This window comes from Scomber scombrus, chromosome 12, assembly GCF_963691925.1.
Source record: "Scomber scombrus chromosome 12, fScoSco1.1, whole genome shotgun sequence".
Taxonomy (NCBI): domain Eukaryota; kingdom Metazoa; phylum Chordata; class Actinopteri; order Scombriformes; family Scombridae; genus Scomber; species Scomber scombrus.
The window spans coordinates 15,373,999-15,390,631 of record NC_084981.1 but is presented as its reverse complement, the minus strand read 5'-3'; the positions used below and the strand labels follow the sequence as shown (position 1 = coordinate 15,390,631).

Sequence of the window (16,633 nt, the reverse complement as noted above, 5' to 3'; positions counted from 1 at the left end):
AAACAAGGAATGATATTAAATCTTTACTGCAAATAATGATTAGAATCGTTCCTATATTACTATTTATTAATCATGCTCTGGGGACATATTCAACATGAGAGATGAAAACATAATGAACCACTTTATCACTTCAATCTCAGCCTGGAGCATGCATCAAGCTGTCCAATCCGCGCATGCGCAGTTTGTGTCTACATTGGCCGGTGCAAGGGATAGTGGTAAGCAATGGTGACTCTGTTTTAATCAAATCCTTTTACTACGCTAGTTTTGTTGTACGCATTAAATGTGCAACACTGATACTGATTTACAGAGGAGTTGCTGTCATCTTGGAATACGTGTTTGTAGGCGTTTAAAAGCAGATATCCAGAGCTGGATGTTAGCTTGGGCCTCGCTGTCGATAACAAACCCAGCACGAGGCTAATCTGGCAACAAAGCGATGTAAATAGGCTGTCTGTTAAGATGACGTTTACTGGCTTTAACTGTGATAGTTTAAAAAGGCAGTACTGTTGACGAAGACGTGATATAAAAGGGTCCAGTTAGCCGGTGTTAGCCACAACAACACCCAGCGTTAGTTAGACAGGATAACCGTTAATTTAGCTGTATAATGCTAAGGTAGCTAACGTTAGCTTGTCGAGGTGCTGTGTCAGCAGATAAAGTTAAGATAATCTACGACACCTGGTACAAACGAAGGTTAAGTGTTTTAATGGTTAGTGCGTACGAATAGATCATTTTATCCTCGAAATTACTAAATCGTGCCCTCAAATGGCTTGGCGTTGTGTGATCCCCTTAATGGCGTTAGGTTAATGTTGAAGGTTGTTTTGTGCAGTGCTGCAAATAACATGTTTACTGTGCTTTTTGTCCTCGTCTTGAAATTGGCGAATTTAATCTTTCAATTCAGTTTTAGGGGTTATCACATTCAGAATATAACTTAATGTCTCATACAGTTTTGATACTGCACTGGATGTAAGATCAGATGTATTAGCCCCACAGTGGGGAAATGAACATTATTGCAGCAGCAAAGTGGATTGTTAAAACAGAAGAGCATCCATACAGAGAATAAAGAACAATAAATAAGTAATAACACAAACAATAGTAGTAAAAAAAAAAAAAATACAAAATAGTAACATTATGTACAAAAGTAATATTGTTGTAGAATGTTTGATATTGTTATTGCACGGTTTGTTATGGAAAATCCAAATGGACTGCTTTCGATTCATATCTGACTGAGATAGGTGATTTGGTAGTTAAACCATTTTACATAATGATAGATTGTGTTATGTGAATTTGTGTGCACAAATGATCCTTTCCCCCTGGTATCTACTAGTGTTCCTAATAATTTACCTCATTTTATGATTTGTGGTGTTTATAGTGATAACCATCAGTCTGGTGAGTAGAGACAGCCCTTAACCTGAGCGAGTCATGGCCCAATTCGGGGGACAGAAGAATCCACCGTGGGCGACTCAGTTTGCTACTACAGCAGTGTCCCAGCAAGGCCACTCAGGACAGTCTCTTGACCTAAACAGCCTGCACTGTGAGTATAAAAAATCAAAGGGTCCAGGCTGCTTAATGTTTTCTTCTTAGTGGGGGATTGATTACATTTGTTAAACTGTTGAATATTGCACTCCTCTGTCTATATATCAACATTTTTCTCTCTCACTCTTAGCCTGCCATTAACACCTCCACCCTTTTCTCTACTAATGTTCCACTTTTCTGAATCTGGTGCCTTATTTTCTCTACCTGCAGCGCTTGGTGTGCAGCAGCCATCTCTTCTGGGAGCATCTCCCTCTGTTTACTCGCAGCAGTCAGCCTTGGCTGCAGCATCGCTCAGCAACCAGTCTGCTGCTAACTACCAGCTGTCTCAGCAAACTGCAGCCTTGCAGCAGCAAGCTGCAGCAGCTGCAGCTGCTGCATTACAGCAGGTCAGTCACAGTGAGCCACCTCCAAGCGCTGTCAGCAGTCTTTGCATTTCGCCATGGTCACATGTAACACTGTTTAATCAGCTACTATCTCTCCCATGTTCTTTTTAATGTCTATAGTCTCAGATCAATTCAGCCCTCCAGCAGTACCAGCAGCAACAGCAGCAGCAGCAGCAACAGCAACAGCAACAGCAACAGCAGCAGCAGCAACAGCAACAACCTCCCCAGCAACCCCCCCAACAGCAACTGTACAATGTACCTCATCAGGTAAAACATGGGCCCCTTTTGCTTTGTATCACACTGGTGATAATCAATATAAAATGAAGCGATTATAATGTGGTAGAAATGTTTCACTACAGATATATTATTTTTAGTACCATGGCAGATCTGCGTAACACCTGTAGTTCATATTGCTGTAAAAGGTGGCAGATGTAATTAAAACAAAGTGGTAAATAACAAGACTAGGTCAAAAATTAGTATAGGTACAGGTTATATATAGGGTATAGGGTAACTTTATTGATTCCACTAGGGAGAAATTCAAAATTGACAGTATTTCCAAGTAAAAATACAATAAAATAAAATTAGATAAACAATAAAACCATCTCAAAATACTATATTAGATGTTCATCTGCTATTTTCTGTAGTGGTCCCAGTGATATTTTCTGGCATTACACAGTTCAGCTATTTTTAAGTCATAAAAAGGTTATAAATGCAGGAGCAAGAAGAGTACGTTCCACTCATATCTTTGGAATGTTTGATTTGAAAGAGAAACTTATTTTAATTCTAATTATAACTATTCTAATTCTAACTTTCCCCTGTTATTTTTTTCAGTTTTATTCTGCGGACGTGTCTCATTTTTTAGCATATATGAGTCGCGTGTTTTACCAACAAGACTCTATGTTTTAAATCTGTTGGTCATCATTTGTGACGTGAAAATGCCAAAGAGATAAATAATTTGGGTCCTGGGGTTACTTATGTTATAAAAACCGAGCGCAGCACAGAGCATCTCTCCTGAATGGCTGCTGACAGCGCTGTCAGTTGATGAGTTGATCACACTGGACAGTAGAGGAGGAGATGGTAGAGATGCTGGTGCTTGTCTGTTTAAACAGGAGGTTAGCTGATTTCATTGCATTTGACGTCAGTGCATCAGAGCAAGAAAAAACAGTCGCTCTGCATTGTGCTGCTGTCCTCTGCTTCCATCATCTCCCACTAGTTCATTTTGAAAGTACAACAGCCAATGGGGAAACTCTTCACAAACATTTTTTTTATGGTGATAAAAAATAAGTAATATTAGCATACATTTTATATTTAGATCTGTCATGGCTCCAAACTAAATTGGATGTGTCGGCAAGATAAATGAGTGTATTTGGTAAAATGAGTCAGCTCATACAGCACTCATTTTTAAGGGTCCTAAGCTTTGATTTATCTGTGCTATACTGAAGCTTATACGTTAAGATTGAGGTTCATTTTATTCCTGGCATCCTCCTTATCTGTTTTTCCTCATGTTTAGTGTTCTGTATTTCTTATAACAGCTTTGCAATATTTTCTCGAGTCAGATCATGTGAATGTGCTGTATAAGTAATTTGATACGACTACTCAAATAACAGTGAGTTTTGACATGCCGCTAAATAGATCTTGTTTCTGCTAACAGCAAACACGCTGCCATGTGCTGTAAAGAACAGGTGTGACCTTGCTATGAGGTCAGATCTAATGTATTAAGTCAACAAAATGTTAACTCTTGATATTTTCTGTTTTCTGTCTCTTTTCACAGCTTCCACAGCCTCAGCAAGCTTTGCTTTCTCAGGTAATGTACAAAAAAATTACATATTCATTTGGCATATATATTGTTTATCAATGTGTATGAGTTGTGGCTCAATCTTTTCTGTCTGAGGAGATGCAATGTTATTTTGTTTGCTTAATATGTAGATCTTCCATCACCTCATTTGTGTTTCCCATTGCAAATATTAATAGTAATAATAATAATCTCAAAGAAGAAGAATGTAATTTCAAAATGTACATGCTTGGATCATTCCTATCTGTTAACATCACAGAATCGGAAACTGAATCCAGTTCATATCTTTCCGTAGAGGACCAGATCAAAGCATTTTGCCTTAATGATAACTGGTGATTATTTCCAGTTTTCTTTTCCTGATCCTCAGCCGCCAGTCGCTATGCCCACTAGCATGAGCCTGTCCAACCCCCAGCAGACAGCCCAGATTACGGTGTCCTACCCAACCCCACGCTCAAGCCACCAACAGCAGACGCAGCCACAGAAGCAGCGAGTCTTCACTGGTGTCGTCAACAAGCTACATGACACATTTGGCTTTGTAGATGAAGATGTCTTCTTTCAGCTAAGGTGAAAGAGAGTATGATCCTTGGCTCTGAGACTATATGTCTTGTCCAAATAAAGTACGCTGTTCATTTCTCAGGCCAACAGATAGTTCTAAAGGATACTTGTGCCTATTTCAATTTAAACCTGAATTGATCTGACATACAGAGATCGTCAGAGATTTACTTGTATTTTTCTGAATGCTTTTTTGTATCTTTTTAGTGCTGTGAAGGGGAAGACTCCTCAGGTGGGTGACAGGGTCCTAGTGGAGGCTGTTTACAACCCCAACATGCCCTTCAAGTGGAACGCCCAGCGCATCCAGACCTTACCTCAGCTGGCAAACCAGTCGGTGAGAACATTCAGAGGCTGCACAAAGTCTTCCAGGAGAGAGGATAATATTATTGATCATATACAACTTAGGCATTTCTGATATAATGACTATTGACTTTTAGGTCACATACTTTTTTTTACACCAATAGCTTTTTTTGTGTCTTTTTTCTAGTCTAGTCCTTCCAAAAACAAGAAACATCTTATCCTTTGAAACTCTGGTCCGGTCTGGTTACTGTACACTTTGTGTTTGTCTGTTTGCTTCAGTTAAATTCAGCCTTTGGCCTTATCGATCTGTGTAAACATTGAAACTCTTGCTGACTTTCCTCTGTGACAGAAGCTATGGTGAAAATGACAACATGCACATAAGATTTTTTTTGACTATTCAGACAGGTTCATTTTAAACCCTGGACAATTTACTAACACATTTTAAAGTTTTGTTTTATTTTTCAGATTTGATCTGATCCCTTTATCTCTCTGTCTTTTATTGACTCTTGTGTTCTCAATCCCTCCTAGCATCAGCAGCAGCCTCAGCCTTTACCTCAAGCTTCCCCACAGCTCGGCAGCCTTTACAATGAGCCAGGGATGCAGCTGCGCTACTCAGACATGCACTCAACGGACAACAGACAAAATGTAACCCCCTAGTCCTGAATCATACTATTTTTCTGGTCCTTATCCCTTTCTTTGTGAAATGTTATCTCTTTGTTTCCTAGCTATCATGCTTAACCTACTCATGGTGAACTATAGTCATAGTTAAACATTTATTCTCAACTGTTCTTTTAGTTTGCTTTTTCCAAATGGATAGAACTACATTTTTACTGGTTTAACAACACATTTCTTTATTTTAAGGAAGATTAATTTGTCTTACTGGGAGAGAAATATTGCAAATTTCTTAATTTGCCTTTTGTAGTAGATTGCAACCTTTTTTAATCCATATTGTCTATTTTCTTATTTGGAAAACACCTTGAGCTGTTACTTTTGTTTGAGAGGTGTTTTGCACTTGGTGATGTTGAATTCAGTAAATGTCTTTACAGGGGACATTGCAGATGACAGGGACTTCAGGAAAAGCTCCTTTTTAAATAATACATTTTAAGCATATTTCCAGTAATGACAAGTAATAGGGTGCAGCGTTAAACAAGCATTTGACACGATACTGTACCTGCAGATCTGCTCATATTTCACTTTTGAGATGCTTTTTGAAGATTCAGTTTAAAGTATCACTGATGTTGCTACCTCACAATTGGATCAGTGCCTTACCAAGTAGTGTCATATATGCAATTTTGATTATGGCATTTATAATTGAATTAATATTTCTGAATATTTCCTTCCAGTTAGAGTAACTCTACTTCAGCCAAACAGTCACATTTGATCCCAGCACCATCTTTTCCTGTCGAGCAAGATCCTGAACTTTTCTGCCCACTAAATACTTCAAATATCCTCAGAATGATCTATTACTGTCATGCTGCTCTGTAATAATAATAATAATGTTACTTGTAGGTTGAAATTGGTAAAGCAGAACAGTCCATGCTTTACCTGAAAACGTTAAACAAAAATATAACAGTTTGGGTTTTTGTTCACTTTGAACAGGTCAAAACCAGAGTTGAACCAGATGCCTTCTAGGTTGATATTTTTGTCACCAGGTATTCTCTGATTAAGACACCATATTGAGCACTTCTGATAAGATTTCTTAAATTCTTTCATTCAAGCAGACTTTCAGGCCTTTGCCCAGCAACCCTGGCTGATTTACTACAGTTCATCATCTTTTTTGTCATGCAGTCATTGGCATGTTGATGGGAAACGTTGGTATATTTCAACCTGGACCCCCATTCAGCTGTGAAACGTGTTCCAGTTGTACAGTGCCCCATCAATGTATATCCACTGAAAGTGTCTGACAACATTATGGAAAGGACTACACAGAGTTATTTCTCTGTGTAGGTATTTCTTTACCTTTCGCTTGATCTGGTTTGGTTTCTATTGTGTTAAACCAAGTCTCAACGAGAAAACTCAATCTGAAATATAGCCAGAGTTGAATTGTTGTAGAAATCCGCTAAATATTCAGCTATGACCGAGTTGGAGAGAGGAGTGCCGGGTCAAGTTTGTTGTGCTGGAGTACAGAAAACATAGCTTAGCTTGAGCTTGAGACTTAAATAAACTCAATAACAACTACTGGACCAGATGAAGGATAAAGAGAACCATTTTATTTCTCTGCATGGTCCTGTTGTCAAACACTTGTAATAACAATCTGAGCCTATCAGTGGCAAAACAAGCAGTTTTAATGGATGTACATTGACGGGGCGCTATTGCCCCTATCGGATTACATTTCAGCCGGTTCTGCGGCTGCTGGCTTTAGCACTCTCGCTCCATATTGGACCAGTTCCAAAAATTGTTCCCATTAGTCACTTAGACACAAATATATTTGAAAATCAAGTCCAGGTTGAAAAATGCTGAAGTTTCCCTTTTAACTAAAGATTATTTCAAGTCTGCCTTGAACATATGCTCACCTCACCCTTTTTGTTTTTCTTTTTCCCCCTTTCTTCAGAGCCAGCCTCAAGGTCCTAACTTAATGAAGGCCCCCAACATGCTCCAGTCACTACCTCCCCCAACCACGTTCAGTGTTCAAGCCCAGGCTCCCCCTCCTTCCTTATTGCAGGCCCAGCTGTCTGCTGCCTCTCTGGCCCCTCTCCTCCAGAACCCTCCTCAGCCTCTGCTGCCACAGCCTCCGCCCAAAGGTAAACCAGTTTTCATTGAGATTGTTCTGATTTAGAGATGGAGTAAATGCAGTCAGACAAGTGGTCGCACTCCTCATTATTATCACAGCTGTTCTGTTTTTTCCCCCTGGTAGTACACCTTTCAAAATCACGGCTGTAACTGAGGTCTAACTTAAGTGAGATATGTCAAGTGGTTAAACGAGCAGGTGTTATAGGTTTTCTTTTGTCTCCAGATGTGTTTCCCGGGGGTCTGCTTCAGCCCCCAGTGAGAATGATGCAACAGCCGCAACCGGTCAGGCGGATAGAGCCTCCACCTCGTTTCCCCAGTCGCAATGATCGGGGCCCAGAGCTCATCCTTCGGAGTAAAGAGGAACGCAGGTTAGATGGTGATAGATAGCGTCTGAGATCATCTGATATTTATTCAGTATGAACCAAGCTGTTACTGAAATATACTTGTCATTTTCTTCATAAATGACAGTCTACTATTTGCTTTTGTTTCTAATGCAGAGACAGAGAACGTGAGCGCAGGCGGTCGAGAGAACGCTCGCCCACACGCAAACGTTCCAGGGACCGCTCTCCAAGACGTGACCGGTCACCTCGGCGGCCTCGTAGGGTGGTTCCTCGCTATACCGTCCAGTTTTCCAAGTTCAGTTTAGATGGGTGAGTAAAACTTCCTCAGTGAAACAGATTATAGAGGTATGATATGTCGGGCTAGTGTAACACTCAGCTGGAGGTAGTAACAGTCCTCTGTGTGTTCTCCAGTTCAAGCTGTGACATGATGGAGCTGAGGAGGCGGTATCAGAGTCTCTACATTCCCAGCGACTTCTTTGATGCTGTCTTCACCTGGGTTGAAGCCTTCCCTCTGACAAGGCCCTTCCTGTTGAGTAACACCTGTAACTTTCACATCTTGCACAAAGAAGTGGATCCGCTTGTCAAGAACACAGCTGTGCTGGACCCACCTGATGCCAACCACACCTACAGTGCTAAGGTACGATTGACAATGATACGTACATTGCTTCAATTAGTCTTTCATAGTCCATAAAATGTAAAATTTTTAAAATGCAGCGTGAGAGAAAAGTCACAAATTAGGTCAAAAGGTCCTTGGAGCCATAATCAAACTACAGCTTGTGTTGACCATCAAAACCCCCAAACTATTATACTCTAAACCTCATGTTGGAAAAATAAATCTTCAGGAAACGTGTATTCCACACTAAAATTTGATTTTCCTTACAACTACAATTTAGTAGCATATATAGTAGGCTCCTATGCAGAGATAGTCAAAGAAGAAAAACTGACATTAAATGCCCCTCTTTTAATGATTTGATAGATAAATTAAAAGTAAATCATAAACTTTGCACTGGACTGTAAACATGCGCAAAATGGATCTTCTGCTGGTAGCTACATTCACAGAAAAAGCTCTTCTCTTCATCCCGATACAAACATGTTTACATTCACTTTCCAGATGGAAGTTAAAGTTGAGGTTGTTGTGTTCTCTTTATGCTTCAGGTGATGCTGCTGGCTAACCCCAGCATAGAGGAGCTTTATCACAAGTCCTGTGCTCTGGCAGAGGACCCCCAGGAAGTCAGAGACTCCTTCCAACACCCTGCTAGACTCATTAAGGTACATTACACACTTTCCATGCTGGTGCCACACACATAAAATTACTTTGACGTAATTATTCTGCTCCATTGCTGAGTACTCGCAGTGTGCAAGAATCCTAACTAATGTTGAAGCACCTGTATTATTCACCCTGCTGTTTTTGTTCCTTTGGTTATGAATCATCAGAGGTTTTTATTAGGCTGCTTATCATTTATTTTTCTGTGTCTCTATCCTTTTTTTGTCTTTTTTTTTTTTGGCTCTTTCTACCCACCACACCCCTTTTATCTACATTATCACTCCCATTTCTATCTAACCTATACTCTGTGGCTCTCCTTTGTACCTGTCTGTCTCTCTCATTCAGTTTTTGGTGGGAATGAGAGGTAAAGATGAGGCCATGGCCATTGGTGGTCACTGGTCTCCCTCTCTGGATGGAGCTGACCCAGAGAAGGATCCGTCAGTCCTTATAAAGACAGCCATACGCTGTTGCAAGGCACTCACAGGCATAGACCTTAGTCTCTGCACTCAGTGGTAAGAGCTGTTACTCTCATCTCTTTGATTGTATTTCTGTTAACTGTGCTGGTTACTAAAAATACAAATTGAGTATCTATCTATAATATGCTTGAACATTTTACTGCCTCTATACTAAATCTCATCCTGGACGTGTTGGGTGATATTTTTGTTTTTGATTTTTTTCTATTAATGTTTACCATGTTGTTAATTTGCTACTTATTATTTTCTATTATTTATTGTGTTGTGCAATGTTCTTTTTTGGCCTTTTGTGTGTTGTCGCCTTGGCTCTCTCTTTCTGTCACACTCTCTATACATTTATAAAAATATATATACGCATATTTCCTTGTGATGAAAAACCAAACGCATGGACTGTGGCTGGAAGCAGTAGCCTGGACCAGAAGACACTGCCATTACCTTGTTGTTTTAATTTTTCTATCTGTTAAATATCTTACATATTTAACTGGCTTTCACTGTCCTGTTGATTCTGTGTTTCTTCGCACAACCCTAATGTAGTGCGTTAAGTGTATCCTATGTTAAATGCAGAGCACTCATCTATAATTGGCCGAAGCTATAATGGGGATGAATTTGGGGGGTGTGACTTATTTTATGTGATTGTCTGTCAACCTTCTCAAAAATGGCTGCCGTAACCTGTGACAACAGTTGGAGAGCTGCAGACTGGGTCCATTTGTCTATGCCGTGTGTTGCGGGGGAGATGGGTCACTGTAATGATACGATCATTCAGTGACTTCATGGGAGGGAATAGCTGTAGAAGGCTTGCCCTAGCAAGGCTTGCTTTTTATAATGTGCCCTGACCAGAATGTTTCTTTCCAATGCACCTTCTTCCTTTGCGACAGGTATCGTTTTGCAGAGATTCGCTATCATCGGCCGGAGGAGACACACAAGGGGCGGACAGTCCCTGCTCATGTGGAGACAGTGGTTTTGTTTCTTCCGGATGTTTGGCATTGTCTTCCTACCCGCTCAGAGTGGGAGGTGCTGTCACGGCGACTCCGGGAGCAGCTGGCTGAGAAGCTGTCGGCCGAGCGAAAGGAGGCGGATGGAGAACAGGCACTGAACCGCTAATCCCTCTCTTCTCATTTCCGCTTCTCACAGGAAGGCACAGGACTTACAAAAAAAACAAACCCCAGATAAACATCATACACAAAGAGCACCTCACCATCCACGCACACAGACATGAACACAGGCAGATTATTGTTCCACCAAACCTCACCTAGGCTTCTTCTGTTTACTCCTCCACTTGCCCCCCTTCTCCTCTGCTCCAATTCCTCCATTCCTCCATCAGCACTCCCACCTTCCCTCACATCCAGCAGACACATACAGTGGAAGCAGTGAGACTAGGTTGTGTTGTGTAGGCCCCGATTGCAACTGGTAAAACAGCTTCCAGCTCCTCAAACAGCTCATAATTTGGTGTTAATCTGGGTTTAATTATTAATGTTAATCCTGGCTTTTTTGTCATTTGCTTGAACTGCTTTGGGTGCTTGCAAATTGAATTAGCAATGATCTTAAATTGTTTCTTAAATTTGAACCAGTGGTGATTGTTTTAACACTGGCATGTTTAATTTTTAAATACGCTGGAATCTGTGGAGTTAGTTGCATATAAATAATGTGTTTCTTGTAGAAATGTGTATTTTTTTAATATGATTTTTCACATCAATTTGATATCGTCTGACTTCGAAAAGCGAACTTCCCCCAAGTCCTGTTTCTTGTCTGTTCTTGTTGTTGGATTCTACATTTTCATTTGGACTATATGTAGAATTTGGTTTTTCCAGGGCAGTTGGTTGGACAGAAGGACAGATGACTCCTGTCTGATGTAGGTGTATAAAACCCATAAATGGCAAACCCAATACCCCAGTCATAGACCATGGTAGGGCCACCCTATCCTCACTCCGTTTGGAGACCAGCTTCAGTTCACCTGATGTACCTACACACCTTTTGGACACACCTCTCATTCATTTTTACCTTTTTTGTGTTCCACAGATTGATTGATTGGCAGCTGGGGGGGATTTCTGTTGGTTTTTATAAGAGCTAGAGAGCTTCCCTGTGTACGCTTCAGTAGCAGTGGACTTAAACACAGTCGAGAGCTCACTAGGACGAGACATGAAAGACAGATGTGACCTTGCTTCTTGCACGGATCAACTTTAAAGTTCACTTTGGCCACAAATGGTGTACTGACTGTTTGCTATCCCTCCTCTTTCTCTCTCTCTGCCTGTCTCTATATTAATGATTTCCTGTCAAGGAGGAAGAGGAGAAGGATGGCGACGAATCGAAAGACCTTAGTACCCCCACTCACTGGGCTAAACTTGACCCGAAATCAATGAAGGTACAGTTTGAAGAGCAGACCTCAGCACTCACAGCTAGATGTGCAGTTGAACTGTGTGTGGAGAGCAGATGAGAAACATATATATATATAGGATCATTTGTTGGACCTGTCTTACTTGATATTTCATGTTTTGTGTGGAGAAATGTTCACATCAGTTAAAAGTCTTGTCCTGATTAGTGAGAACAGCTACAGAGAAGAACAGCTGCTCGTCCCTCACTCAGGTTAACACCACATGTCCCCATATTTTCCTTTTTTTTTTGTAGGTAAATGACCTGCGAAAAGAGCTCGATTGTCGCTCTCTAAGCTCTAAAGGGTTAAAGTCGCAGCTGATTGCCCGTCTCACCAAGCAGCTGAAGGTGGAGGAACAGGTGGAGGAGTCCAAGGAGCCTGATAAACCAGAGAGCAAAGTTCAAGAGGAAGAGGAGCCAGCTCGCATTGAAGAAGACAGAGAGGTACACAAAAGGCTGTGAAAGAAATAATCAAGCAAATAAGATTTAATTATTTCGGAGAATTTAGTAGTAGTGGTGACATTAGATAAATTCTGTGGATATCTTCTCACATCATGTACCAAAAGTCTCTTGGCAAAACCTGTGTACTGTAATTTGACAGTGTTTGGCTTACATTTTGTGACAAGTGTTCTTCAAACTGTTCCTCTCTGCTAGGAGGAGGAAAGAAAGAGACAGGAGGAGGTTGAACGCCAGCGTAGAGAAAGGCGCTACATCCTCCCTGATGAGCCCACCATCATCGTACATCCCAACTGGGCTGCCAAGAATGGCAAATTTGACTGCAGTGTCATGTCCCTGAGCGTGCTGCTGGACTACAGACTGGAAGACAACAAGGAGCACTCTTTTGAGGTGAGAATTAATGACACTTTTATTTTATTTTATGCAGTTTTGCAAGAAAGATGTATGATTGTGTAGTAAAAATGTTCCTTGTGAGGGCAGCAGCATCAGTTTTTGAATATCACAAATGTTACTCCAGATTGATTTTACACTGTCCTCCATTTCTGTCCAGGTTTCCCTGTTTGCTGAGCTGTTTAATGAGATGCTACAAAGAGATTTTGGCTACCGCATATTTAAAGCCCTCGCTGCTATTCCTGCCAAGGATGAAAAGAAGGAAAAGGAGAAGAAGGCCAAAAAAGAGGCAGAAAAGAAGGAGGCAGACAAGCGTGAAATAAAGAAGGAGAAAGAAGAGGAGAATGATGAGCCAGCAGTGAAGAAATCCAAAGAGGACGAGGAGGAGAAGAGGAAGGTAAGCCTCTCAGACTTAGCTGTTCTCTTCAGTCATTTGTTCATCAGCTGATGTGTTTTCATACAGTTGTATGATTTGTGTTTTAACCAGGGCGATGACAAAGGTATAAAAAAGGAGGAGTCTCGAGATGAGGAGGAGAACGAAGATGAAGGCAGTACTGCTAACGCTGAAGAGTATGACCCCATGGAGGCTGAAGATGCCGAGGATGATGATGATGATGGTACTGCTTCTCCCTCGCTCTTTTCTTTTTATTATTAATAGTTATTTTTAAATTTCCAACAGTACAATTTGGTCAATGACGAGAAATCATGCACCACGCTGAATTTGTGATGGATAACTCTTCCACAGTTTCTGAGGCCATAAGTTAGGAAAAACATTGATTACCCCCCCCCCCCCCCCAAAGTAATAAAACTAAAAAATGTATTGGCAATCATCACTGATTGTTTAGTTCTGAATCAGTTTCATTACAGTGATAGTAGGATTGTTTAACTATGCTCTATTTTTTTCAAACTCTTCATTGCTGACTCGTAGACAAGGATGATGACGACTCCAATGATAGAGACCGGAAAGATCGCAAGGATGACCGCAAATCATCCAAAGAAAGATCATCTAAAGACAAGGTCAGTTGTTTACTGTGCTGGTTATTGTCGTCAGTGTGTTAAAACATTGCTGTCATGAATACATAGTTGTTGGTATAAATGTGGATGTTGTTACACCAGGAGAAGAAGCAGATGGTCACATACAACAAGGACCTGCTGATGGCGTTCGTCTACTTTGACCAGAGCCACTGTGGCTATTTACTGGAGAGAGACCTGGAGGAGATCTTGTACACACTGGGACTGCACCTCTCTCGTGCTCAGGTAAACACACACACACAAACCTAATCATGTTCATGCTCGGTTGTGTTCATCCCTAATTGTTAGTGTCACTCATGTTGATTTTTGTCTGTTTCCAGATAAAGAAGCTGCTGAACAAGCCAGTGGTCAGAGAGTCTTGTCACTATCGGAAACTGACAGACAGAGGAAAGGACGAGCCTGTTCCTTCCTTTAATGAGTCACAAATAGAAAACCTCATAGGTGAGTTGGCAAGTTTTGGTTTTTGGTTTAAAATGTTTCTATCAGTCAATAAAGCACAGTGGTGGAGGCCTGGTGCAGCAGACTTTTCTTTTATTAAAGATTCTCTCTCAAACTTTTCCTCTCAGGTAACCGAGGGCTACTTTCCTCTCCAAAAACTCGTGTTAAGCCAGAAGGCAGCGAGTCTGGTAATCTGATCGTGTATAACGGAGCCATGGTGGACATTGGCAGCATGATGCAGAAACTGGAGAAGAGTGAGAAAGCAAGGGAGGAAATTGAAAAGAAGCTCATGGTGCAGGATGCTAAAATGGGTATGATTTGAACTTTTGAATCACGTTAAACTGAATATTGCTTAAAGTTGCAAGCTACACTCTGTGTCAGTAGTCCATCAGGACAATGATCTGGCTCAATTTGAGTTTTGCTACAGAAAAGTCAAGCTTCATTTCACTCTGCACTGTCTTATCTGTGATTGTTGTGAATAAGTGGACTGGCACATTCCAGTATGATGCAGCTCGAAGATCTTCCTTAGATGTATTTTTTCTGAATTCAAGAAGATGACTCTTGAAGTTGAATCTGATGATTTGTAAACCAGTTTTAAATGCTTATAACTTAAACTTGGATTTGCCCGTTGATGCCGACATTATTAAAAAGTTGATCCACCTTCACTGTGGTACTCCATCTCAACTTTATGTTTTGTCCTTGTCCAGATGAAGACGCAAAAGTTAAAGCACAGTTGGAACAAACCAACAAATCCTTGTCCAGGGAGCTGGAGGATGTGAAAACCCATCTGAGCCAAACCGAGAAGACTCTGAAGTCCGTGGAGGAGCAGAAGACGATCTACCATGACCAGATTAACAAGACATCTAAGACCCTGACGGACTCCGTCAAAGGGCTGCTGGCTGTGCTGAAAAAGGTACAACATTTTAAAAATTCACCACATTGCTGTTCATCCACTTTGTTTCTTTTAAAGCTTTAAATGATTGCAGATTCATTGAATGGTTTTCACTCTTTTTTAGAATCAAGATGAGTCTGGTGATGAAGCCATCAGCGATAACGGTCGGACGTCTCAAGCGAACGGTGCTGATGCATGAGTGACACCTTTTAAAATAAATTAAGCTAATCTGTAACACTGATTATCTTTAAGAAAAGTGTAAATATTCACTAAACAAGCATAATTTGACGGTTTTGTTTGGACCTACTGTCTGTAGGTCTGTAGGTATAAATTTATTCATGATTAGTTCCCTTGTGTTAATTTCAACCTCAGTTTCTGTGTACAGACAGTTACTTTTCTTACCTAGACTAATTGTAACTATGACATTTTCATAGTATTAAGAAAATTCAGTTGATTTGCTAACATTGTTTTACTGTTGCTTTAGCTTTGTTCTGCCACATTGTAGATCGAAATTGCCAGTATGTGTGAGTTGTACTTTTCAGAGATTTTTGTTTTTCTAATGAGCAATAATGATGCTATTTATGTGCGAGAGAATACATAAAAACTATATTTAACAAGAAACTAATTTTGGATGGATACGAGTGGAAAGGGGGCTCCCTGCGGTTCAGACACAATTTCTTTGGAGATCGCCCCCCCTCCCTCTGCTGTTTAACCCACAACTGTGTTTAATAAACACTTCAAGTTTGTTGTTCCTCCCATTTGGCTGATTTAAATTGTTTCCGCTGGTTTTTTCAACACATGGCTATGCATGGTTCCTGCTTCCCTCGGACCTTTTTGCTGTCGGCACCTTCTGGCTGTATCCACAACCTGCTGCGCTGCCAATTACTGTTTCATGTTTTACTGTGACGAGCATCTGAAAAAGGAAACCACATACGAACCAAAAGATAAGCTCAGTGAATGTGTGTTCTGCTGAAGGAGTCTCTGCTGCAAAGACATTAACACTTTGAAATCCATCTCTGGACTGTGCGTGTTGGTCTGGGTTCTTCGAGAAAAGAGCCCGTTGCACTCAAATGTGCTTAAAAGCAGGCAATTTTATTTTTCTATTGAAAATGAAATGTACTCTGGATGTCTTGTGCAAGAGTAAAGTGGTTCATTTTAACACCACCGTGTGTCTGCATTTTTTCACCTGCTCGTATGACTGTGTGAAAGGTTTCCTGAAGATCTTTTTACAGCAGACATTTTAACTCATTATTGTAGGAACAGCAACAGGTGTTACTGATAACATTTATGGCTCTGTTGGAATTATTTGTCCTGTCCATGAAACTGAGGCAGTTAAATGGAATTGAGCTTTTACTAATTGTATTATTTACACCCAAGCTTTTCCTACAGTTGCACCTCAAAGTGTCTTCTCAGAAAAAGGCTTCTTGTTAGTTAAAAACTTCAAACACGTCCTGAGATACTTTTTGTTTGGAAAGCTGCCTTTCTCACCAGCAGGGGGCAGCAGAGCCCAAAGCTATAAGGCATAATGGGCAGAAACTCTTATTAAACCGTTCTCGGTTTTGTCTTCATAGATTCACAAACTTTTATTTTCTTCTTCCCGTTTTAAACATTTTGACTTCTTGCAGCAGTAAAAGCATAGGTGTAACTAATAACATTAATTATGCCTCTTTCTCATTCGCCCCATGCTCTGAGC

The 16,633-nt window shown here is 40.7% G+C and overlaps 1 protein-coding gene across 3 annotated transcripts; it reads left to right on the top strand.

Annotated features, from left to right (window-relative positions):
* The first annotated feature begins 176 nt into the window (after positions 1-176).
* On the top strand, positions 177-16,098 carry ccar1 (cell division cycle and apoptosis regulator 1). 3 transcript variants are annotated; one of them, XM_062431071.1, is made up of 26 exons: positions 177-215; positions 1,367-1,528; positions 1,741-1,916; positions 2,034-2,180; positions 3,685-3,717; positions 4,073-4,269; positions 4,465-4,591; positions 5,086-5,202; positions 7,109-7,298; positions 7,511-7,655; positions 7,785-7,937; positions 8,040-8,265; positions 8,784-8,897; positions 9,238-9,404; positions 10,241-10,451; positions 11,641-11,724; positions 11,988-12,176; positions 12,387-12,578; positions 12,739-12,975; positions 13,066-13,195; positions 13,507-13,595; positions 13,695-13,835; positions 13,931-14,051; positions 14,177-14,359; positions 14,756-14,961; positions 15,065-16,098. In XM_062431071.1, the coding sequence occupies exons 2-26, from the start codon at positions 1,417-1,419 to the stop codon at positions 15,137-15,139; spliced, it is 3,762 nt and encodes a 1,253-aa protein (XP_062287055.1). In that variant the 5' UTR covers positions 177-215; positions 1,367-1,416; the 3' UTR covers positions 15,140-16,098. The 3 variants fall into 3 exon arrangements, with proteins under 3 accessions (XP_062287055.1, XP_062287053.1, XP_062287052.1); XM_062431069.1 differs by having other exon boundaries at positions 4,052-4,269; positions 5,092-5,202; XM_062431068.1 differs by having other exon boundaries at positions 4,052-4,269.
* Positions 16,099-16,633: the final 535 nt, after the last annotated feature.

Excerpts from the sequence above, each read along its gene's own strand:
- ccar1 (XM_062431068.1), top strand. The coding sequence starts at position 1,417 with ATGGCCCAATTCGGGGGACAGAAGAATCCACCGTGGGCGACTCAGTTT. Across the intron at positions 1,529-1,740 it reads TGACCTAAACAGCCTGCACT|CGCTTGGTGTGCAGCAGCCA; the intron begins GTGAGTATAAAA and ends CTCTACCTGCAG. Across the intron at positions 8,898-9,237 it reads ACCCTGCTAGACTCATTAAG|TTTTTGGTGGGAATGAGAGG; the intron begins GTACATTACACA and ends TCTCTCATTCAG.